The 25,055-nt window shown below is 29.5% G+C and overlaps 1 protein-coding gene across 5 annotated transcripts; it reads left to right on the top strand.

Moving 5' to 3' along the window:
* The first annotated feature begins 11,925 nt into the window (after window positions 1-11,925).
* Ypel (Yippee-like) lies at window positions 11,926-24,897 on the top strand. 5 transcript variants are annotated; one of them, XM_065509860.1, is made up of 4 exons: window positions 11,926-12,064; window positions 15,959-16,306; window positions 17,526-17,598; window positions 24,352-24,897. In XM_065509860.1, exon 4 carries the CDS (start codon window positions 24,406-24,408, stop codon window positions 24,748-24,750), a length of 345 nt encoding a protein of 114 aa, XP_065365932.1. In that variant the 5' UTR covers window positions 11,926-12,064; window positions 15,959-16,306; window positions 17,526-17,598; window positions 24,352-24,405; the 3' UTR covers window positions 24,751-24,897. The 5 variants fall into 5 exon arrangements, with proteins under 5 accessions (XP_065365932.1, XP_065365933.1, XP_065365935.1 ...); XM_065509861.1 differs by lacking the exons at window positions 11,926-12,064; window positions 15,959-16,306 and adding an exon at window positions 16,441-16,582; XM_065509863.1 differs by lacking the exons at window positions 11,926-12,064; window positions 15,959-16,306 and adding an exon at window positions 16,566-16,675.
* Window positions 24,898-25,055: the final 158 nt, after the last annotated feature.

Raw genomic sequence — 25,055 nt, 5'->3', positions numbered from 1 at the left:
GCTTTTGTTGAGTTGTTGCTGTTGCTGATGTTGGTTTGATTTTTTGTTGCTAATATTGTCGCTGCTATTATTTGCTAACGACTTGTTAAGGTTTTTTCTTTTCTTTCTTCATACACATTAATTTGTATTTATAAGTATGTTTGTAGTGTGAGATACTATGTTGTCTTGTTGCTGCTGCTGCTGATGGTGCTGTGTTGTTGATTTCTTTATACCAGTTGCTTTGGCTGCTTCTTGTTGATTTTATTTGAATTATTGTTGTTGTTGATATGTATTTTACTTGACTTGAATACTACTGACTGTTTGTTGTCAGCATTCACTACAACATTATGATGTTGACTGTAAAAACCAACAACTTTTCCAAAACAATTCATACAGAAAAATACTGAAAGAAGAAAAAAAATAATAAAAACGAAATGAAAAACCTGCCAAGCAACCAACCAACCATCCAGCCAACCAGCCAACAATTGTAAACTAAACAGTACAAGTTGAGACGTTCTCGAGTGCAGTTCATATTGTAAACATTTTGAAATTCTCGTGGAACGCACGGAAAAAATTGTTTTGCTGTAATAAAATTTACATAAAAAAATTATTAAATATAAATCGTTTCAAGTTTTTAATGTTTTGCAATTTGATTTGTGATATTTCCTCTCAATAAGGTAATTAAATTTTAATTAATTACACTTTTCTTTGCCACCACAATAAAGTTACAATTAATGCCGGCTGACTGGTTTCTTTAATTACTTGTTTTTTTTATATTAAATTCTTCTTTGTGCTGCTGATGGTTTAATTAACTGTATAAGATTTAAATTAATTAATATTTGCTGCTTTTGTCATTTTATTCTTGTGTTTTTTTTTGAGTCAAGTGTATAAATAAGCCTCTTTTTTTCATGTTACTTCCTTTTATTCTTTGTTTATTTACATTTGTGTGTATGTTTTCTCTCTTCTGGCTTTTGTTTTTTGGCAAAATGTCAAAGAACTGTTTAGATTTTGTTTTTGCTATAGAGCGGGTTATTGTTGGCTGGTGGGTTGTTTGGTTTCCTTGTATTTTCTTTTCTACTTTAGATCATTTATATTATTATTAATTTTTCATATTTTTTTTGTTACTGTCATCACAATCCCAACAATGACATGACAGTCGCCATCGTTGTTGTCATTATCATCTTCAGTTTAGTTCGAAAGAAACAACCAACCAACATTCATCAAAACAACATCATCTTCTTTGTCGTCATTTGGTTTCAGGCTCGGTTCGTTAGTTTCTTCATTAATAACAAGTCATTTATTAGTTCAACGAACTTTTATTTGATTGTTTGAATAAATAGAAAAAGTAGCGACTTGTTGTAGATTCTTGGGTTCTTTTGATAGGTAAAAATTTTGGTAATAATTCTTGGTCACGATACTAGATTGGACAATTATTAATTTTTATTTTATTTACTTGATAATTAAATAAATTTATTTTAAAGACAGTTGATTTTATTAGCAACAAAGCTGGAACATTTCCCCAAACTATTCATTATATACCTGGATCTGTGTAAAGTCTTCTATTATACAAGTTTCTTCCTCTTTTTTTTTAGGAAACTTGTATTATTTTTGGCATTACAAAAGTAAGCAGTCTTATCTGGATATTTTTTTCAATAGTTTCATCCCCTTTAAATAGATTCTGATTTCCTTTCAATTATTAGATCTTTTTTAAACTCATTTGAAAAGATATTTTAATATTAAACTTCTCCACACAGCCTCAAAAGTTAGTAAAATCCAATGAAACCGAAACTTTTAGATTTTAATCGATGGATAGATTTTAGGATTTTCATTATCTTAAAAAAAAAACCAAATAATGTGTGCTGTTTATTAACTTTTGAGGCTATGTGTGTATACAGTGGTTGACAATACAATGGAAACTTTTCAAATATTTAATTTATCCAAACACCGATTGCGCACCAAAGTGAATGTGTTCCAATGGTATCAATGTGATAGGTTCAGAAGTGGTGATTTTGACACGGAAGACAAAGATCGTCCAGGCCAGTCAAAAAATTTTGAAGACCAAGAATTGGAGGTATTACTCCATGAAGATTGTTGTAAAACTCAACGAGATCTTACAAAATCATTGGGAGCTACTCAAGCAGCAATTTCAAAATGTGAAAGAGCAGCAGGATTCATCCAAAAGCTGGGTAATTAGGTACCATACGAATTGATGACGAGATACCTTGAAAGACGATTTTGCATGTCCCAAATGATGCTTGAACGCTATAAAAGAAAATTATTTTTACACTGAATCACGTGATGAAAAATGGATCAATTACGATAACGCGAATCGCAAAAGATCGTATGTGAAGCACGGTCAATCAGCCCAATCGACACAAAAGACATTTGGTGTCCATGGCGCTAAGGTAATTCTCTTTATTCGGTAGGAGCAAAAGTCCTATCTATTATAAGCTGCTGAAATCTGACCAGACCATCGTTTGAAGCGACCGAAAATCGCCCAGAATTTGCGGCCAGACATGAAACCATAATATTCTATCATGACAACGCACGGACACATGTTGCAATGCCTGTTAAAAAATATTTAGAAAGAAGTGGTTGGGAAGTTTTGCCTCACCCGCTTTATAGTCCAGACCGTGTTCCGTCTACTATTTGTTTCGATCAATGCAGAACGCTCTCTTTGGGATACGCCTCAAAAGATGAGCAGTTCTTTTGGCAACTGATTCATTTGAAGCGATCATTGGCTGAAAAACGTCCAGAATATGCGACCAGACATGAGCGTAATATTCCATCATGACGAATCTAGGCCACATGTTGCAATACCTGTTAAAAACTATTTAGAAAGAAGTGGTTGGGATGTTTTGCTTCACCGAATACTACTTGTTAGATCGATGCAGAACGCTCTCTGGGACACGCTTCACTTTAGAGTATCCGAAATTGGCTTGATTTGTTCTTGGCCTCAAAAGATGAACAGTTCTTTTGGCTCGAAACAATGGCCTATACTTTGAATAAATTTATATTGTAAAATGTTTCAAAATAAAAGCTAAACATTTGAAACATATTTCTGTACATAGGGTATAATTCTCTATGTTTCTGTATTTGGTAGAATGTCATGTTTATGAAAACCGAATAGTTTTCAAAAAAAGTTTCCATTTTATTGTCACTGATAAGATTTTTCTAAATTTGAAGCTCTATAAAAAAATTGTAATTTGATATTGAGTTTCTCGAATGAAATATAATGTTTGAATGTAGTGATGAAAAGTCATCAAATGTACCAAAACTAGTACCACTGTGCTGCTGGCTGCTAAATAAAAAGTTCATCAAGTTCAACGGAATTGTGCAATAATTCAACAAATTGCAATTCCACATTGTTTTTTTTTTGTTTGTTTGTTCTTGAGATAATAATCCTTATCATTGTTTTACATAAATCGTACTTTAACCCGAACCCTGACATCTTCATTTCTTTGTTGTACCATTACAAAATTCCTTTTCCGTGTAAAATACCCAACTTACTACTCTTTATTACAAACATACGTAAGTACTACTGGTAGTAAAATATGTACAAAACTGTAGCTCTAAACCTTTATAGTTTTTGTTTACATGCATAGTAAATATTCTTATAGAGCTACTGCCTGGTTGTATCTACAAAATACATAGATATATAAACATATTTACTAACTCGCACTAAAGTTCATTCAACGTTTGTTGTTGTTGCTGTAAAAGGCAACCAGCACTCTTGCCAGATTTTATAATATTTTTTTGCGATTTTTAACAAAAATTTGAAATAATGTAATTTAAGTAATTAAGCACCATCATATTCTTGTTAAGCAGATTAAAATACAAAAAAATTTAAATTATAAATAAATAGTTCAGTAAAAAACCAGGTGCCGAATTACCGCAATCGTGATAGGCAATATTCGAACATGAAATCTAGTACATAAATTTTATTATAATTTAGCTATCGATACGAAAGCTCATTCTCATACTAATCCGATAATTTTTCTTCTACAGTCAATATACAGATTTCATCTCTGGAAATTACTATTATTTAAATTTGTACAATTTTCTCCCAAATTTAACGATTTTGTAGTAAATTAATCTGGCAACTTTGCCATACAGTCAACCAACCCACCAAACAACCCATTTCGAAATCATAACAAAGAGCAACAGCTGTTTTGCAAAAACAAAACAAAAATAAATAAAAACAAACTTGATTGTTTGTACATGTGTATATTGTTCTCATAGAAAAAATAACAACTCACACATACATACAAACAAAATTATTGTTGGGGGGTTTGTCTTTGCTATTTGTTTTGATTTTGTTTCCATCTTTTTTTATTTGCAAAAACAATTCAACATTGTTTTCTGATATGTATCTACAAAACTCATGGGTTTTTTTTTAATTTTTTTTTGTTAAATTAACGTCATTTTCATTTATTTTTAAATTATCTGCTTATAGTTAAAAATTAAGAAATTAAAATAAATAAAATTCCTTTCAAATTATGTTTTTCCGTTTGCTTAGAAATATTTTGTTTATTTTCTTTTCTTTTCTTGTTTTTATTTTTTTGTTAGAATTTTTACTCTGTATACGAAATTACTATGCGTTAGCTTAGTGAGCAAACGGGCTAAGTCAATTTTTGAAATTTTAATATGAAATGTTAGCATATGTAAGTAAAAATACACTGAGTAATGGCTTAAAGAAGTTTTTTTTATCCTTGATATACATACTGTGTTATGCAAATGTGCTAAGTCTATAATTATTATCTCAGTCAAATTAAGAGGGTGGATCAATAGTCAGCGACTTTTTGAATTTCCCGGCTCTTAACTGAAAGGGCAACACTGACAGAGTTGACACGTGTCAGAGTTTCAACAAACTGCGTCATTTGGTTTGTGTTTGACAGTCAATGATAGCAGACAACCACGTGAATTGAGGTTAAATTGAAAAAAAGTGAGTTTCATCTGCTCATTATGCATTATTTTTTTGCGGAAAAAGAACATCACTTAAATAAAGGCTAAGCCATTTATCAGGCTATGGGAACTCTGCACTATTAATTTCAATGGTAAACGATTGGTTTACTGAATTTCTTTGTGGCCGTACATGAACGGAAGATGCCGAACGCTCTGGACGACCAGTTGAGGTCTACACACCCGAAACAATTGAAAAAAAAAACGATATGGTGGAAGCCATAGGCATCTCACATGGCTCATTGATTTCAACTATGAATTATGAAAAAGCTTTCCGCAAGATGTTTGCCGCGTTTGCTCACGATCGGATACATACATGTGCTGTTTCCATGGCAAAAATCCATGAATTAAGCTGGCCACACACGGAATGATTTTTTGTTCGCTTGATTTGTGATTGAAAATTTTCAATTACTTGTGATTTTGCTCGCTCACAGCCCCATTAAGAAGTAAAAAGACGTCGAACACGAACAAATCATACTCACAAATCAACCGCGTGTGGCCAGCTTTCGGCTATGAAATGCTCCCTCTTCCGCCATATTCTCCGGATTTAGTCCCCAGTGACCATTTTTTGTTTCCAAACCTGAAGAAATATCTCCGCGGAAAGAAATCATCTCATAAAATTTACATATTTTGACGACCTTTGTGTCATTCAAAAAGGCATGGACACTGATCCACCCTCGTATAAAAATTTAAAATATTTTTTCTTAAAAAAATTTTTTTCCTAAAAAAATATTTCTCCCGATTTTAACCCATTCTAGTTCCGAATTACTATGGCTCTTAGTGATTTAGACAGATTTTTTTTTTTAAATCGTTATCTCGGGACTATGTTGAAAAATAAAATTTGTTTTTATCCAAAAACCTGTGTTTAACTTGTTCAAGTGGCCTGAGATACGTTAATGGTCTGGGGAATTTTTAATAACATCAACATTTTTTAACCAATTTTTGTCATTTATTTCTCATTACAACGACACTTACGTACACATTTCGATTATTTTACTTTCAATTCCAAAAGTAATTATTTAGTAGCAACATTTTTACAAAAACTGAATAATTTGCATTTTTTTCTCCGAATTTTAGCTATAATACAGTTTGTGGGTCATTTTGACCCAAAGGAGATATTGGGTTAATCTCCAATAATAATTAATTTTCATTAATAAAATAAAAAAATCTACATATTTCTGTAAAATAATTCAGTATGTTATGGAATTTCACAAATTTACTTCATATATAAATAGTAAAATGACCTTTGACCTCGATTCGTCCGGATATCATTGTCCGATTTGGCTCAGCACTCAACAATTATACCTAGTGTCACAATATTCCACCCAGCACACTTTGGAATCTAAAAAAAATCCTAATGTACAACTATATATGGAGCAATGAATACAAATTTTATGTTTTTCTAAATTTGCCAGGTGCGTCAAGGCCAGGGAGGTTATTGTGAAATTTAATTCGATAAGAAAATCGTTTCAATTTTATGCTTGCATTGTATTACACAATAACCCCCCAGAGCTAAAATCTTAATTCAGAATTAAAAAAAATTTCAGCCATTCAGTGGCCTTTGGTTACGGCTGCGTATTCAGCTGATTTAGAGAAGTATAGAGTATTTTGGACATAAACTACTCAGAGGAGAAATTTACATGTTGCAAAAACTTCCTATACCCACTAAATGTTTACCATTTTAAATGCCTTAATTGTGTACTTACTTATTTTACAAGGTAAAAATGTATGTATGTATGTATCTAAATATTTATACATACTCTATACATTCTTTGTTGTCAGTTTCATTTTCTTGTCTACGTAGTACTTACATATTTACATACATACCTTTTATATACCTACATATCTATCTATCTTCACTTATATTTCTATTATTTTTTGGTTTATGTTTTTCTATTTATTTTTTTAAATTTTTCGCAATATACATACATACGTAAGTATGTATGTATGTTTTTTTTTATATTTGTTTTCCGCCATTATGTCTGCTTGCATCTGTTAATGCAATTCGTTTATTTATTTTACTTTTATTTTTTGCATTTAGACGCCACCACAGTCTGTTTTATTGCAAATTGAAAAATTTTGTATATGTTGCATTTTGGAAAAAAAAACAACAACAAGAAAAATACTCGTACACACAAAATCTTGTTCTGATATGTATCTGTTTTCTATATATTTTTTTCCCTTTCCAAAATTGAGATATTTACAAGATACACATTTGTGGTATTTCAAGTTAGACATGAAATATTATAAGAAGTTGAATTATGTTTATTTAAGACTTAAATACTTTTTTTTTTGCAATTACGTTTGGTTTAATAAAATGATTGCTAAATTCTAGTATTATATGGATAAAAGTTTATAATTTAAAAAATAAATGTTTGTTGAAATCTGTTGTTACGCAAATAGTTTTAATGCGGCCATCTTTAAGCTTATAGGATAAAGTTGGCTCTTATATTCGGTTAAATAAGCAAGATAGAACTTAAAATTGTAAAAAATAATATAAAAAAGTAAATTTTAAGCCAAAAAAAAAAATTATTCGAAAGATCAATACATGGCATTACCATTTGAAAATTATTTCAGGCTGTTCTTGACAAAGAGCATTCTGATCGTCCAATTTTTGGCCACTATTTCGAGCATTGCTGGTCGTATGTCACGAATAACACGGCCTCAAAGGCGTCAATTGTTGCTGGTTTATCAGCATAAACCAGTGACTTCACGTGGCCCCACTGGAAATAATCGAGAGTTGTCAAATCGCAACAAAACACAACAAAAACTTGATTAAACTACAATAGTATATTAGGACATTATGACAATATGACCTAATAGCAGACCGTTTGAATACCCCAATTATTTGTATTATTCATTATCATTTTATATAATTTTTTCTAAATTATATAACTCTTTGCGGTTCAGTGGTCACTTTTCTAACCACCTTTTCTAGGGTCTTTAAAACTATTTTATTGACTTCTATTGGCATTTTGCTAAACAATTAAATTTTTCGAAGTCATCGTTTATGATTTCTTGCAAAACTTTGTCGCCAGGATGCTCTGGTTTAATAAAAGTATGAATTTGAAAATATTGTGAACCGTTGTTTTTCCGAATTCAATAAAAAACTAAGAGTGTTTATTGTTCATTGAATTCAGTGTTACTTTGTTATTTAGTGTGTGTTTGGTTGTCTTGTGCTAACAAAGTAATATTTTAAACTATTCTCCTTGATAATTAACGTAAGTAATAGAGTGGTTAGATTACTATCCACTGTGACTGAAATAGGTTTTATATAATGTGTTTCTCTACATAATTTTATGTTATTTTGTAAATGAAATGATTTTGTCAATGAAAGTGACAAAGGTATACCTTCGGATGGTAAAAGTGTAAGCAGTCTTGAATCCGACAAAGAAGAGAATTGGTGCTCGGTGACATACCTTTGGAGCTCCAGTCAAAATTTGATGGCGATTTTGATTTGACCCCTATGAATTTCGTCTAATACTTCTGTTAGTGACTCATTTTGATTCCACCTCAGCAGTTTGGGTAGTGCTGAGGTGGAATCAAAATGAGGAACCAATTTTAAATTGGAAGAAACTGGTGTAATCAGGAGATGGGGATATAGCAAATGTTATAATAAAATTGGAGAATGTCTCACCGACACATCTATTTCGTTTGTTTTGTAAAAATTATTAGCTTTCAACCAGATTTTTACACTACGAAAATGTTTATCATAACTATTTTTAATGCCAACCGCCATGGTGGTTAATAAACTAACCACCCTATTCTATAAAAACCTTTAGCTGTATTTTTATTTTTTCTTATTTTTCATAATAAATAAACCTTAATTAAAGTAAAAATGCATGGCTGTAAGAGTTAAGTTGAAGGTGAATGAATCATTTTAAAAATATTTTGAAATCACACCTACAATTTCTTAAATTTTGACCCTTTCATTTAAGTTGAAATTTAATTTTAACTTAAACATTTTCTTTATTTTCATCGACATTTTGTGGTTGTTGGTTGATAAACATTATTTTACTTTCGTCTCTATCGATTTCTTTGGCACTTTCAATACCAAATGATGTGGTTAAAATGTTTACACCAACCAACCAACCACATCACATGAACATCCACAACAAACCGCATCGCACCATCTCAACAACGTCTTTAAAACAACATACTTCATCAATTTTATGGTTTTTATATTCTTTTTTTTTTTTTTTTAAATAGAGTTTGTCTGTTGCAACTGATACTTTTGCAAAAGTTTATTTAAACATGGGCTTTTGTGTCCCCCCCATTCTCTGGTGTCTTGGTTTTGGTATGACATTATCTTGAGGATTTTATGTCATACCATGGGCATCTTTACGTTGCATTTGTATTTTTGTTAAAACTTCTTCAATTCTGAGTTTAATTTCTTTTGGTTTTTATTGCATCAGAGGAATTCTCTTAAATGTTTAAATATAAAATTTACAAAAACTTTTTTCAGGGGGAATGAATCATTCTTAATACTTAATGATAAGTGTTTGTTGCAGGCAAAGGTTAAAGGATAATCATTTTGTAATTTAAGCAGGACTTTGCCATCTAAGTTATATATGTGTTTTCGTAATTGCCCATTAGCATTGCGTTTTGTCACAGTTCAAGAGGGTTGTTGCCTTAAAAAATCATGCAATTATTTTTAATTTAATAAATTTAAAAATAGTTTTTTTTTTATCGTTCGCATTTTGCTATTTGTTCTATTTCACTTGAATGAGTTTAACGTTCGAACGTACGAGTTTTTATTGTATTCATAAATTTTCTTAAGTGTTTTTCTTTGTTGTTTCATATTTGGTCGTGTGTTCTGCTGCAGTTGTTTTCCATTTATGTTCGTTGGACATGTTTAAAATGCAAACATGGTTCTTGATTTTTCAATGTTCAATCGGTATTTTTTTTTTAGTTCTCAACAATTATTATTATAATTCATTGTATGTATTTAGTTATTTTTTATTTTTATTCTCATACAATACGAATAAATATTGTTTGTAGAAGTAGAATATATGCACAACAATCGACTTAACATTGACAGCATATAAATTTAGACTAGGGTAATCAATTATGCAAAGATGTAAGAGATTTTAGTATAGAAACCGATTAAACAAATTGCACTTTAGACTGTGTTTATTGCATAGTGAATACTTGGATAATGGTGGTTCTCAAAACACTCTATAAATTGCCAAATACATGTTAACAGTTTGTTCTTTGAGCCACAAGTTTGTTTTTTTATTTAGAATATAAATAAAATAAAGCAATATAAAGAAACTCCACAAATTTCCCGAAAATTCATAAAAAAAAATTCTTTCCGGAAATTCCCGGATTAATATGATATTCATGTGTTGTACCAAATTTTCAAATATATACCCAATAAGCAATTTTACTGGAATTCAAGTTGAAAGCAAGTGTAATTCAAGCCTTGAATGATAGTCAAGCAAATGAATTACAGTTGTATTACACTTTATTCTCCAGTAAAATGTAAAAAATAAATTCAAGCCATATATTTTTTGTTTGAAAAATATTTAATTTTTCAAATATTTTTCAAGTTTAAAACATATGTAATTACATTTGCATTCAAGTTAAATTCCAACAAAATATTCAAGTGCTTGAATTTTTGGGGCTTTGGTGCTTATTGGGTTGTTAGTGGGTGATAGGGTAAAGAAAATTTAAATAAAAATAAACGAAAAGTTATTAGTACTCAACATATTAGCGACACTGTGCTTGATAATGAAAACGCGTAAATGTAAAAAACTGCGACATCGTTAATGGCGGCATTAATTCTTTTCCCACAATGAAATCAAACAATAATCAATTCAGTCTGTTGCAAATAAAAATCATTCATCCTTTACGTCCAACGTTACATTCACTTGCGCACTCTTTATGTATGTATGCATGTAGTGTTTAATGAAAACAAAGAAAACCCAGATGCAACAATTGCATTTTTTAATCATCAACTGATTATTGTTGTTGTTTTTGTCGTTGTTTTGGTTGTACGTGAATATACTCCAGTCCATATTGCACAGTGTAAAACCAATTAAAAAAATGAACATAACGGATACGTGAGACCGTCAGATAGACAGATTTGCATATGTAAACATGAACATTAGGAGGGACCCCCAAAAAAAGTTGCAGATGTTCCCAACTAAAATAAAAGTTTAATTAATTTTAAGATACTGTTTCTCATAATTTTTGTACTGGCTTTTTCAGTATTTCTTTTGCGAGAAAAATGAAAAAATTTTAAAAACCTTAAAAAGGACCTTTTATCCTTTGATCCAGCTCACCAAAAATTTCGTGAAATTGTAACCTAAAACAAACTAAACATACTTTCATTTTATTTGGGAACATCGACATTTTATTTTAACTGCATACAAACGGGGCCAACCTAATGTGTAAGCACGAGTAACTGCAGGCATTTAAATTGCATACACACTCATGTAAAACTCTATTGTTGTTGTTGTTACTTTTGAGCTTTTTGTTGTTGTTGTTGTTATTATTGTCTTTGGCATATATTGATTATAACAATAATAACATTATTATATTCACATTGTAATCTCTTTGTCTTGTGTTGTTGTTATATTCTTTCTGTTTTTTTTTGTTTCTGCTACGTTTCAGGAAATTCAATATTTAAACAGTGCAGGAGAGACAAAACAAGCACACACTCAACACAGAAACAGTTTTTATATTAAAAACAAATTAAATTTAATAAAAACAAAACAAATAATCAGTTTTTTTTTGGTGTATTGTTGTACTCTGGGAGTGGAACGACAGTAAAATCGAAAAAGATAAAAACAAAATTATTGCAAAAATACAAAGACAGATTTGTTTTCTGTTTGTTTAAGGAGTTGATTTCAACACCACTTCCAACATCATCATACCACCACATAGACAGATTGCAGCCATTCAACCAAGTTACCACCACTACCAACAATAACAACATCAGAGCACTAGAGCGAACTCAATAAAAATCATCAGTTTGTTTTATTACAAAACCAGCGGCAGACGGTTATTTACCCTTTAACGAAATAAGTAAAACAAAAATAGTACAAGCAGTAAAACGAAACGATCTTTAAATAAAAAATAAAATATTACACAAAGACGCTGACAGCAAAAAATCTGAGTAAGTTTTTAACAAAGACAACTCTATTGTCTGGGGTCTAGGTTTTTGCACCATTTCCATTTTGGGTTCCATAAAATTATTTATTAAATCAGTTTCTTCTTACACAAATACAGGTATTAGATTTGTGTATGGGCCCCTTAAGTTTTGAAATTCGGAAGTGCTAACAGAGCTTCGAATAAATGACTTAATTCAATTTTAGATTAATTCACTAAAATTTTCATTCCGAATTAACAAATGTCAGCAATTCATTCCATAAATTAATTTCCAACAAACATTATTTTGCTTCATTCAAAGAATGAAATTTAAAATTATGAATTAATTCATAATAAAATTCATTCAAACTTTGAATAATTACATTTTTGTTAATTCAATCTAATATAAATTGAATTGTTTTTGTTAAAAAATGGCTAAAGCCCATTTGTAATAGATTTAAATTGAAGAAAATTCAATACATTTTATAAAGGATTGGAATTAAAGATTGATTTAATGATTCAATGAGGAATTATTTCTATAAATAATGAATTCTGAAAGGTTTGGGGTCTTTATTAAATAAAACAAGTAAGAAAGTATGGTTGGTGAAGCCCGACCATATAATACCCTACACTAAGTAAAAGAGCAAAAACATTTTTCTTTTAAAATTACAATAATTTATATTTTTGAGTGATTTTCGGAAGTGGGCCTTATATGGGAGCTATGACCAATTATGGACCGATCACCATAAAATTAGGTCGTGTGATTTATGTCTATATGAAAGTTTACTATGTTGAATTTTGTGAGTATACCAACATTTTTAAGCGATTTATGCACGTTAAAGTGATTTTCGGAAGCGGGTCTATATGGGAGCAATGACTAATTATGAACCGATCGTAACAAAATTTGGTGACATGAATTTTGTATATATAAAACTTATTTGGAGCGCAATTTGTGGAGATACATTTATAAATTAAACATTTATGACCGATAAAGTCCAATTTCGGAAGGACATTTGTATGGGGGCTAGGTGAAATAATGGACCGATTTCAGCCAGTTTCAATAGGCATGGTTCTTGGGCCGAAAAAATAATATGTACCAAATTTGATCGAAATATCGTCAACATTGCGACCTGTACTCTGCGCACAAGGTTTACATGGACAGCCAGCCAACCAGACGGACGACACGGACGGACGGACATAGTTTAATCGACTCAGAAAGTGATTCTAAGTCGATCGGTATACTTTTAGGTGGGTGTTAGACTAATATTTTTGGGCGTTACAAACATCTGCACAAACACGTAATACCCTCCCCACTATGGTGGTGTAGGGTATAAAAATTCAGGGGGGTAATTCTCTATGTATTCGCAACTAATTCTTTAATGTAATCGTATGACATACAATTTAATATGATTTTGAAAATTGAATTAAGAATTAATTCATGCGAATCTTTGGTTATAATGAATTATGTAGAAGTATCTGAAGAATTTATATGTACATAATTTATAAATGTATAGATTTCTTTAGAGAAACTTCCGCTTGCAGGAAAAATTTACTTATTTAGGAAAAAGTGAGCTAGAACCAGAGATTTGAAAGGAGAAATAAATGTTAAATTTCTAAATGAATAGTCTGATTTTAATAAAACATCTCATGGATATAAAAGAGGTATAGTCGAGTTTAAGTTCTATTCATTCGTTATAATATAACGAGGAGCGGGGTCACAAGCCCCCAAAGTTCGTTACATCGGGCGTATGCAAAGACGATCACAATTTTCTGAATATGAAATAGTTGATCTCTAAAATATTAAAAATAAAACTTACATTAGAAAGAAAACTTATAGATAGCTATATTCTTATATACACTTCATCGAAGTTCGAGGGTGGGTCAATAAGTCTGCGACTTTTTGAATTTCCGACTCTTAACTGAAAGGGCAACACTGCTCCTGTCATCGGGTATCAGTCAGTTGGCTCCTGTCAAAATTTGAATAAGCTGAGTGATTTACATTGTTTTTGACAGCCATTGATAGCAGACTATCTCGTGACTTGAGAAATTGGAAAAAAGTGAATTTCTGTGCTCATTAAGGATTTTTTTTTTCGGAAAAAAACCATCACTTAAATAAAGGCTAAACATGATAAATGCTATGGGAACTCTGCACCATCAAATTCAAAAGAGTGGTTTATTGAATTTCGTTGTTTTCCCATAAACATGGAAGATGCCGAACCTCTATCCGATGGTCCATATTTTCAATGACTCTGAGACATAATTGAGGTTCAATGCCGTTAATGTGCAGAATTATCTCATCCTTGAATTTTTCTTGACTTATTGACGTACACTTTTTCTTTTAAATATTTCTCGCGCAAAAGAGCCATTGTTTCGTTGGCTGTTGGTGCCACTAATCGTCCAGGTCCATATTCTCAATTTCTGGCCAAAAGAAGTCCGTTATCATCTCGCGATAGCGAACACCATTCACGGTAACTACTACCGACCTCATTTAAGAAGAAATACGGCCCAATGACGCCGTCAGCCCATAAACCGCACCAAACAGTCACTATTTGTGGATGGATCGGCTTTTTAACAATCTATCGTGTATTCTCCCGATTGTGGACAGATTTAGTCGATTATGCTGACCAAAAAAATTACGAAGTGCGCGAAATGCATTTTTATTTGGATGCCCATTTTTTAAAAGGCTTCAACACTTTCAGATATGGCGGGCCTACCTAGTGTTGAAATTTCTTTTTAAATATCAGACATATTTGAGATAAAATTCTGGAAAAAAAAACTTGCAATATATGTTTCTATATCTGTGAACTTTTGACAAAACAACTTAAGTGGAATTTTCCAATTTTTCAGGAGAACGCAAAAACTGTTGAATTTATCGATCAATATTTTATTATTTGACCTTGTGGTCAAATAATGGTTTGTGTTTATATCTCAGCAATTTGTGAAGCAATTTTCCCGAATTTAAATAGCAACCGAACCAGGTTAAAATTATTTGTGGTCTTCGTAAAGTTGAATTTAACATACAGTAGGACATGGCTATCTATAACGATACAGAATATATTGTTACGTTTTAACCTTTTCAAAACGTTTGGTTTATTTCCTTTAAATAAACCGGATACTTTTGATTGTAAATAAAAGCCGTTTAGTAGTTTGAAAATTGTAACAACTCTTTATTTATTTAAAATGTACAACAACAGAATTAAATAGTCACTCAATGTTTTTTTTTATACACATTTGTAAATTCTCAGAAATACAGACACAATTTATAATATACACGAATTTACTTGAAAAACACAACACAATTTAAGGCACTCAGTTGATGTTTATTCGAAAAGCGTCTCTGATAAACTGACTCACGACTGCAACCTCTGTCACTATTTATAACACTGCCATCTGCACTCCAGATTGTTCTTTAACTGTCAAAATTCGAATATTCCAGATCTTACTAATACATACGCCATCTGTGGTGTACTTTCTACAATATTCTTTAACTGAATATTCGAATACAGCGTTGCCAACTTACGATCAAATCAACTGAAAGCTTTTATTTAATAATGCCCACAGATATGTTACAGTTTGCTATTACAGCACTGTTATTTGAAAGCATTATGCTACTTTTAAATCAGCCCTTAAAATCGTTATATTTGAATTCAAGTACAATTTCGTAACAATATTTACGTTATGGGATCGCCAATTAAAATTGTTGAAATTATAAACGGAATGACAAACTTATACTTTAACATTCATGGTAATGCATATAAAAACAATGAATTACAATTTTGAAACACTGGTGGAAATGGTGCATTTTGGATTAAAAAAATGCAATTTCTTGAAAAAAAAAAATACAATAAAATGCACACAATCTACTCCGTGTTTAGTTCTTGGCAGGAGGTAAATAACACGTATTTTTCCTATATATTTTTAGCTCTCTTTTAATGAAATAACACACACTCAAGCAGACCCGATGGTTGATGGCTTAACAGAACTGTTTTGCAAAAATTCTTGTTAAAATTTATGGATCAATTTTCATCAGACGGCAAAAAAAGCTGCTGCTATTGCTGCTGGACAAAGAAAATAAACTAGAGTTTTAATAGCAACAACAAACGCAGGCTAGAGTGGCAAGAGTGGGTGCAGTAATAGAACAGACTACAACAAAATTGCCAACAACAAATACAATAATTATCAGCAATTTGTATACTCATTGTATTGTATTTTAACTAGAAAAGATATTAAACGTCAACAATAACAACAGTAAAAGTATCTCCAACTGATTGTGAGTAATATAGATAACAACAAAAACAACAACATACTGCTGCCATACAATAGACCAGAATAAAAAAGCAAATAACCAACAACAACAACTACGACAACAAAAGTATTATTAAACAAAAAAAGAAAAATAAACATTTAAACGTAATAAAGCAAAATAAAATATCTATAAAAAAACGTGCTAAAAACAGCTGTTACTGTTTTCATCGCCAACGTCAACGCCAACATCGACGTTACTGCTGCGTTAACGCTACATTTTGAGGAGCGTGTATGAACTAAAGTAAATATTTATACTATAAATACTATATAGAGTCAGACCGACAAACCAACCAACAAACTTTCATTAAAGATCTCTTCTATAACATACCTAGACGTAATTACATACAAATATAAAGTATTCATTAATTTATATAGTACATACATATTTGTATGGATGTTTTGTATCTGTGTAATTGTATGTACAACTCGAATTGCTTGTCTGCCTGCCTGCCTATTCATTCTATCTACAATCTGTCTAAGTAACTGAACAAACTGAACTGAACTGAATTGACTGACTGCTGCTGTTGTCTCTGGTATATATTTATTTATACGTGTTGCTGCTTGCAATTCACTCACCTAAAACCAAAACAACAAAAAAAAAGTTTAGTCTACCATCTGAGTTTGCGTTATTTAGTTTGGTTGCGAGTCGTTTCGAAGTCTGCAAAGTGAACTGAACTGAACGCTGAAGAAAAAGTGATCGTTATTACAAGCAAACAAACGCAAAAAAAAAGATTCCAAATAATAAAAACAACCATATTTTTCGTATTTATCATCAGCTTGTTTAATTCTCGTGCGGATTTTTACAATTTTATTATATGCATTTTTTTTCTTTCGTTTTCATTTGTTTAAAATTTCCAGTGCTTGATTGGTTTTTGCTCTAATTATTTTTGCGCGGAAGACTTGTTTAATTTGTTTTTGTTTTTTTTATAACAAATTGTCAAGAAAACACAAAAGAAAAAGTAAAAAACTCTTAAATTGTTTCAATAAGAAAAAGTAGTACGTTCGTCCGAGTGCTAAATACATAAATTTAGTTTTTCTCTTTTAAAATTTAATGTTTTTAAACCAAAAGTGAGTGTTGTGCATTTAAGGCTTTTTAATCTAAATTATTTGAAATTATTTATATTTATTCATTATGTTTTTAACACTTTTTGCTAATATTTCTTTTTCTATTATTTCCATTTTAGATTTTCAAAATTTTAACGTGCTAAAAATTAATTTGCAAGTGTTAGCTGAAATATTTTCTTAATCAAACATAGAGTGAGTATAGAAATGTTGTAAACATTTTAATATGTTTACATTTGTAAATTTATTTATTGGCAAATGTTTATTATTTCTTTTTTCGCGATTAAATGTTTCAGTTAATTTTGGTAATTAAAAAATTGTTGTGCTAAAAGTTTTAAAGAATTTAGAATCAAGTTATAGCAATAGACATACAAAATTTAAGCAATTAAAAATATTGAATTGAAATAAAATTTTTTTTAAATTTTGATTAATACTTGAAAATTTGAAAAATATTCAAATGTTCGACCATTCTCAACCATTTCCTTAAATAATTGATTATGAATTAATTCATAGGCTTAATACCTTAGTATAGAATACATTTCTTTAGGAATTCCTTTTTTATATACATAATTAATTCCTTATTAAAACATTCAAGTTTTCTTTAATTCAAATCCATTAAAATTTTCATCAATTCAAATCTATTACAAAAAGGCTTTTGGCAATGTTTTTCAATTCATTTTGCTAATGATTAAAAGCAAAACAAAAAAACTAATTCAATTATGAAAAAATAGTTTTCATTAAATGTATTGAATTTGAATTAACAAAAATCAAACTATTATAAGGTTGAATAATACACCATTATAGGCGTTTGTACTGATGTTTGTAACGCCCAAAAATATTAGTCTACGGGGGTGGATCAAAAATTGCCGGCGTTTTTGAATGAAACACTGGTTTTTGGATGACAAATTATTTTATTTTTCAACTTAGTCCCCTTTGAGATCTATGCATTTTGTCCAACGTTTCTTCAATTTTGTTATCCCATTTTTCCTATTCAAATTCAATGGGAAAAAACTTTCGGGAATTTGTTATTCATAATTGGGCTGAATATATGTCGAGGTCATTAAAATAGGTATTTTTTGTGAGATGATTTCATCGTTGAAGTCAAATCTATTTCCGACGAGACATTTCTTCTGGTTTGGAAACAAATAATAGTCACTCGAGGATAAATCCGGAAAATAGTGCGGAATAGGGAGCATTTCGTAGCATAATTCATGGATTTTTGCCATGGAAACTGCACATGTGTGTACCATTTTTCCACCCGATCGTGAGCAAACGCGGCACCCATCTTGCGGAAAGCTTTCGCATACCCACCCAAGTGATCATTCAAAATTGATACCACTGAGTCATATGAGATGCCTATGGCTTCCACAATCTTTCGCATTTTCAATTTCCTAACGGACAACACCATATCGTGATTTTTTTTGCAATTGTTTCTGGTGTAGAGCCCTCAACTAGGTATCCAGAACATTCCGTGCTTGTACGGCCACAACGAAATTCAATAAAACACTTTTTTATAATTGAAATTGATGGTGCAGAGTTCCTGAAAATTCAAAAAGTTGTGGACTTATTTTACCCACCTTAAAGTATGGCGATCGACATAGAATCATGAATCAATGATATCCTTAGTTTCGTCTGGCTGGCTGTCCTGTAAACTTGTGCATAATGTACAGTTTTAACTGATGAATGAATTCTATTCCAATAAAAGCCTTTGAATGATGCTAAAGAATTTGTTATTTTGGGAATCGTTTAATGGAATGATTTTCTGAAATTCTTAAATCTGAATTGAGATTTCAGTGAATTAAGCTTAAATTTAATTAATCAAGTCAAAGCTCTGTACATGAGTATGTAAATAAATAAAAAATGAGAGTGCAAAAAATGTTCGCCAATTTAACATCAATTTAAATAAAATATTTGAAAATCTTTTATTAATACTAGACAATTTTAAAAATGTTTCTTAGTTACCACCATATTCAAAAACGATTATTTATGTTGATAATGTTTTATTAAGCATTTTTTCCATACAATCGAATTATCAAACATTCTGATTAATCAATATACCGAATTATCAATTAATCGATTAAACAAAAGTTGCACAAAATTCAAATAATTTATTTGAAATTATTAAAATTTGTAAATAATCAATTATTCTTGGGTTTGAATAATCAAAATTAAAATTTTTATGATAATGTCTGATTTTTCGACCTTTTTTATTATTAATTTTGTTTATTTTTATTTAAGCTTGAGGTCACTTTTTTTATAAATAATTATATTTATTTATTTTCAATATTTCGCTACTCTTTGTGTAGCATCATCAGGAAAATAGTTTAATAAATTAATTATAATAACAAATTGTTTTTTTCAATATTTCAATAAAATTGTCAAAATGAAAAAATTTTAAATATTATACAAACAAAAATATTCAAAAAATATTTAGAACAAAAAATATTTAACTTCTGTTTCCGTTTTTATAAACTAAGTGTCTGTAGTTTTGAGCAACATTATCTGTATCTGCCTTAAAATTAATTCTTAGATTTGTTGGTACATTTATAATTTGTAACATTTCTAACATATAACGACGTTTATAATTATTTTCTGTATTCAAAACTAATATATTTTCAAAGTCAGGATAGTGATTCAAATTAGCACAATGTGATGATAATGCTGTTTTTTGTGATGAAATGTCTCTGTATTTTTGATCTGATTTGTGTCCTGCTATTCTAGTTTTAAGTTTATTTTTTGTTGTACCTATATAAACTTTATTACATGTTTCATTATTGTTTCCATTGCATGGAATCTTATAAACTACATTCGACATATCTAACTTATGTATTCTATCTTTTGTTTTGCTAAATAATTTTCCTACTGTATTATGCATTTTATGAGCCATTTTATAATTCTTTTTATCAAATATATTTGATCTTTCTAATCTTTCTGATAAACCAGGTACATAAGTTAATGATTTATAGATCCTTGGTTCAGGAACTGTGCCTGTATTTTGTTCTTGATTTTTGTATTGTCTTATTAATTTACAAATAATGTCTGTTGGGAAATTATTATCATCTAATATATTCTTAATTATTTCAATATTTTTCTTGTGGAATGTAGAGTCACTTATTGTTAGAATTCTATCTATAAGATTTTTAGCTGTATTAATTATAATTCTTTTAGGATGATTAGAATAGTAATTAATTATTCTTCCTGAAGAAGTTGGTTTTTGGTACCAATCTATTAAAATACAGTTTTTCTTTCTTATTACCAAAGTATCTAAATAAGAAAGCATTGATTTGTTTTCTTTTTCTATTGTGAACTTAATGTCAGGATGAAATGCATTAAATTTCATTAAAACATTTTCTATTTCATTATCTGAAATTATACAGAATAAATCATCCACATATTTTGTCAATATCTTAGGTTTAATAGTCAATTGTTCAATGCATTGGTCAAGTAATGTTTCCATAACAATATCTGCTATAATTGGGGAAGCTGGAGATCCCATTGGAAGTCCTTTTTGTTGTGAATATATCTTATTGTTACATTGAAAATAACGGTTATCAATAATACAAAATTTAAGAATTCGTAAAAATAGATCTTTATTCATATTTGTGTGTTCTCCTATTATGTTCCACTTTTCATCAATAATTTGTATAGCTAAGTCTACAGGTATACTAGGGAACAAAGATACTACATCAAATGAAACTAATCTGTCATTATTAGAAAGTTTAATTTTACCTATCTTATCCTTGAATTCTAATGAGTTCCTTACATTATATTTAGATAATGAAATAGAAAATGTTTTAATGAAATTTAATGCATTTCATCCTGACATTAAGTTCACAATAGAAAAAGAAAACAAATCAATGCTTTCTTATTTAGATACTTTGGTAATAAGAAAGAAAAACTGTATTTTAATAGATTGGTACCAAAAACCAACTTCTTCAGGAAGAATAATTAATTACTATTCTAATCATCCTAAAAGAATTATAATTAATACAGCTAAAAATCTTATAGATAGAATTCTAACAATAAGTGACTCTACATTCCACAAGAAAAATATTGAAATAATTAAGAATATATTAGATGATAATAATTTCCCAACAGACATTATTTGTAAATTAATAAGACAATACAAAAATCAAGAACAAAATACAGGCACAGTTCCTGAACCAAGGATCTATAAATCATTAACTTATGTACCTGGTTTATCAGAAAGATTAGAAAGATCAAATATATTTGATAAAAAGAATTATAAAATGGCTCATAAAATGCATAATACAGTAGGAAAATTATTTAGCAAAACAAAAGATAGAATACATAAGTTAGATATGTCGAATGTAGTTTATAAGATTCCATGCAATGGAAACAATAATGAAACATGTAATAAAGTTTATATAGGTACAACAAAAAATAAACTTAAAACTAGAATAGCAGGACACAAATCAGATCAAAAATACAGAGACATTTCATCACAAAAAACAGCATTATCATCACATTGTGCTAATTTGAATCACTATCCTGACTTTGAAAATATATTAGTTTTGAATACAGAAAATAATTATAAACGTCGTTATATGTTAGAAATGTTACAAATTATAAATGTACCAACAAATCTAAGAATTAATTTTAAGGCAGATACAGATAATGTTGCTCAAAACTACAGACACTTAGTTTATAAAAACGGAAACAGAAGTTAAATATTTTTTGTTCTAAATATTTTTTGAATATTTTTGTTTGTATAATATTTAAAATTTTTTCATTTTGACAATTTTATTGAAATATTGAAAAAAACAATTTGTTATTATAATTAATTTATTAAACTATTTTCCTGATGATGCTACACAAAGAGTAGCGAAATATTGAAAATAAATAAATATAATTATTTATAAAAAAAGTGACCTCAAGCTTAAATAAAAATAAACAAAATTCAAAATTAAAATTATTCAATTAATTATGGATACGAATAATCAAATATTTGATCAATAAGAAATTTGAAAAATCGATTAATCGATTAATCGCACATCCTTAAAATCGAGAAATCGGTCCACAAATGGCTGAGATATAAGGAAAAATCCAGGACAACCTCGATTTTTTACCTAATTTTTTTGCCTATATCTGGATTACTAAGAGCTAGTTTCTTACTTGTCAGTTAAACTCAGCTTAACACGCTGTTATATTAATCCTGAAACATATTTTGCCGGAATTTAACTAATGATTGTGTTTCTCACTAGTGGATTAATTTTGTTAGCATTGCCATACTTTTCAGTCAAATCACATGTTTATTCTTCAAATTTTTTCATATAAATATGGCAATACTATACATTTTATAAGAAAAAGCAACCGCGTTACATAACTTTTTTTGTAAATTTTAACTTTCTAAAAGAAAAAGTGTGATTAAAGTATATAAAATGTATATTAAAAATTATATTGATGTTAATAAAGCAAATAAAAACAAAGAGCTGCTGTGCTGAATTGTTTATTTTATTTTCCATCTGTTTGTGCTTTGGCATTTTATACTTAGGTTTAACTCACCAATGATGCTCAGTTAAACCTAGATTATATAGCATATAAACAATAAGTGAGAAACACAATTTTTAGTTTAATTTAAGTTTAAGCGAAGAATGTAGATCATCTCTATCCCAGAAACTAGCTCTAAGTCATTAATATAGACAATATGGATATCTAATGATAGATATTTCAAAGTTGAACTTACAATGGGTCAAAATCGGAAAAATATATTTTTTAATCCGAATTTTTTAAAAAGCCAAAAAAAAATAACAAAAAAACAATTCGAAAAATTTTTTTTTAAAAAAAATAAAAAAAACTAAAAAAAAATAAATTTTGTTTACATAAAAATATTTAAAATTTTTATTTTGAAGTATAATTTGGTGAAGGGCAAAGTACAACAAGTAGTCCAACTCTTTGACAACAATACCTAATTCTATGTGTTAGTAAAAAAGTACCTAACTCTAAACATGTGTGAGTAACTAAATTACAGATGTGTTGGTAACTTTTAAATTTTCTACATGCAACAGAGTTTTATAAATATGTTCTAAATTTGGGTTGGTATGAATTTTCAATACCAAAAATTAACTCTCTCTCTATAGTTTAAATTCTACAATAACAAAAAGTCAGAATTTCCAAAAATATTTTTTTCTTGATTTGTGCAAAATAGAAACCTTTTAACAATGAAAGTGTGCTAAAGGTGTTTAAAAAACTATAAAATTATATGTATTAAAGTTATAATGTGTAAAAAAACGTTATTTTATCAAAAATGAAAAGTTAAAATTTCAATACATTTCATTTGTTTACATTTCTCAGAGCTCACACGGTACCCGTATATGTAAAAGAGTAATTTGAAAAAATTGAGAGTTGGACTAATTTGGTGAATGGTATATAAGATTCGGCACATCCGAATATAGATCTCCTACTTGTTTTTGAAATGATTCGTTCAAAATTTCAAGAAAATGCCAAGTTTGTAAGCCTCCTGAAGGGTAGATATAAAAACTTTATAGAAGTATTTGATATCATTGAAAACCTTAGGACTGGAGGGTTAACATTTTAAATAAAAAAATGTAACATTTACTATAAATACCTCAAAAATCAAGATTAGTGATTTTTTGCAAAGAAAAATTTTAAATTCGAATGGTTTTAGATATCGTAATAATATTTGGAACTAATAAAGATCCATTCTCTTTTAACTTTTTCCATTCTCTTCATTTAAATAGCCAAATTTTTGATGATCTTATAGTTAGAAATGGAAGATTAATTTTCAAAATACTTTTATTCTACCTCACTGTGCTATAAAAAGAGTGAATTTCTTTAATTTTATCAAATCAAATACTTATTTGTTTAGCTTGAAAAAACGCAAAACCTTAACTATTTAAATATTTTATAATCAACATCATTATTAACACCACTTAAATATTAATTCCTTGTCTATTTTCTTTTTAGCTTTACAAAAACAACAACCACAACAACAAAACATAAACAGCAACATCAACAAAAATGGTTAAAACATTTCAATCTTATTTACCGTCCACCAATCGGACCTACTCATGTGTTCACTGTCGAGCTCACTTGGCCTCACACGATGAGCTTATCTCAAAATCATTTCAGGGCAGTCAAGGACCCGCCTATCTCTTTAATTCTGTAGTTAATGTGGCCTGTGGTCAGACAGAAGAAAGAGTACTGCTAACCGGTCTGCATGCCGTGGCCGACATCTACTGTGAATGTTGTAAAACACCGTTGGGTTGGAAATACGAGCATGCCTACGAATCGAGTCAAAAATACAAAGAGGGTAAATACATCATAGAATTAGCACATATGATTAAGGAAAATGGCTGGGATTGAACGTAGCAATGTAGGAGAAGGCGAATTATAAAAAGTTTGATACTTTAAAAACAAAGGCATGTAAACTTCTAAATGAGCTACGACGGTTAGACGTGATAAAATTTATACAATACAGCAGCAAAAAGAAAAAAACAAAACAAAAACAAATATCTAACTCAATTGCTTTTTTTGCTGAGCTGGTCCTAAGGGAGAAGTAGTGGCTGGGAGTTTAGTTTATTAATCCATCATCAAAACACAATATCTTTCAAACAAATACGTATTATATTACCACACAAATCATGCATGGGACTTATAAGTCTGATCAA

The sequence above is a fragment of the Calliphora vicina genome, chromosome 4 (assembly GCF_958450345.1).
Source record: "Calliphora vicina chromosome 4, idCalVici1.1, whole genome shotgun sequence".
NCBI lineage: Eukaryota > Metazoa > Arthropoda > Insecta > Diptera > Calliphoridae > Calliphora > Calliphora vicina.
Note: the sequence above shows the minus strand (reverse complement) of the source record. Positions and strands in the feature narration are given on the sequence as shown.

Coding starts and splice junctions, on each gene's coding strand:
- Ypel (XM_065509860.1), top strand. CDS start 24,406: ATGGTTAAAACATTTCAATCTTATTTACCGTCCACCAATCGGACCTAC.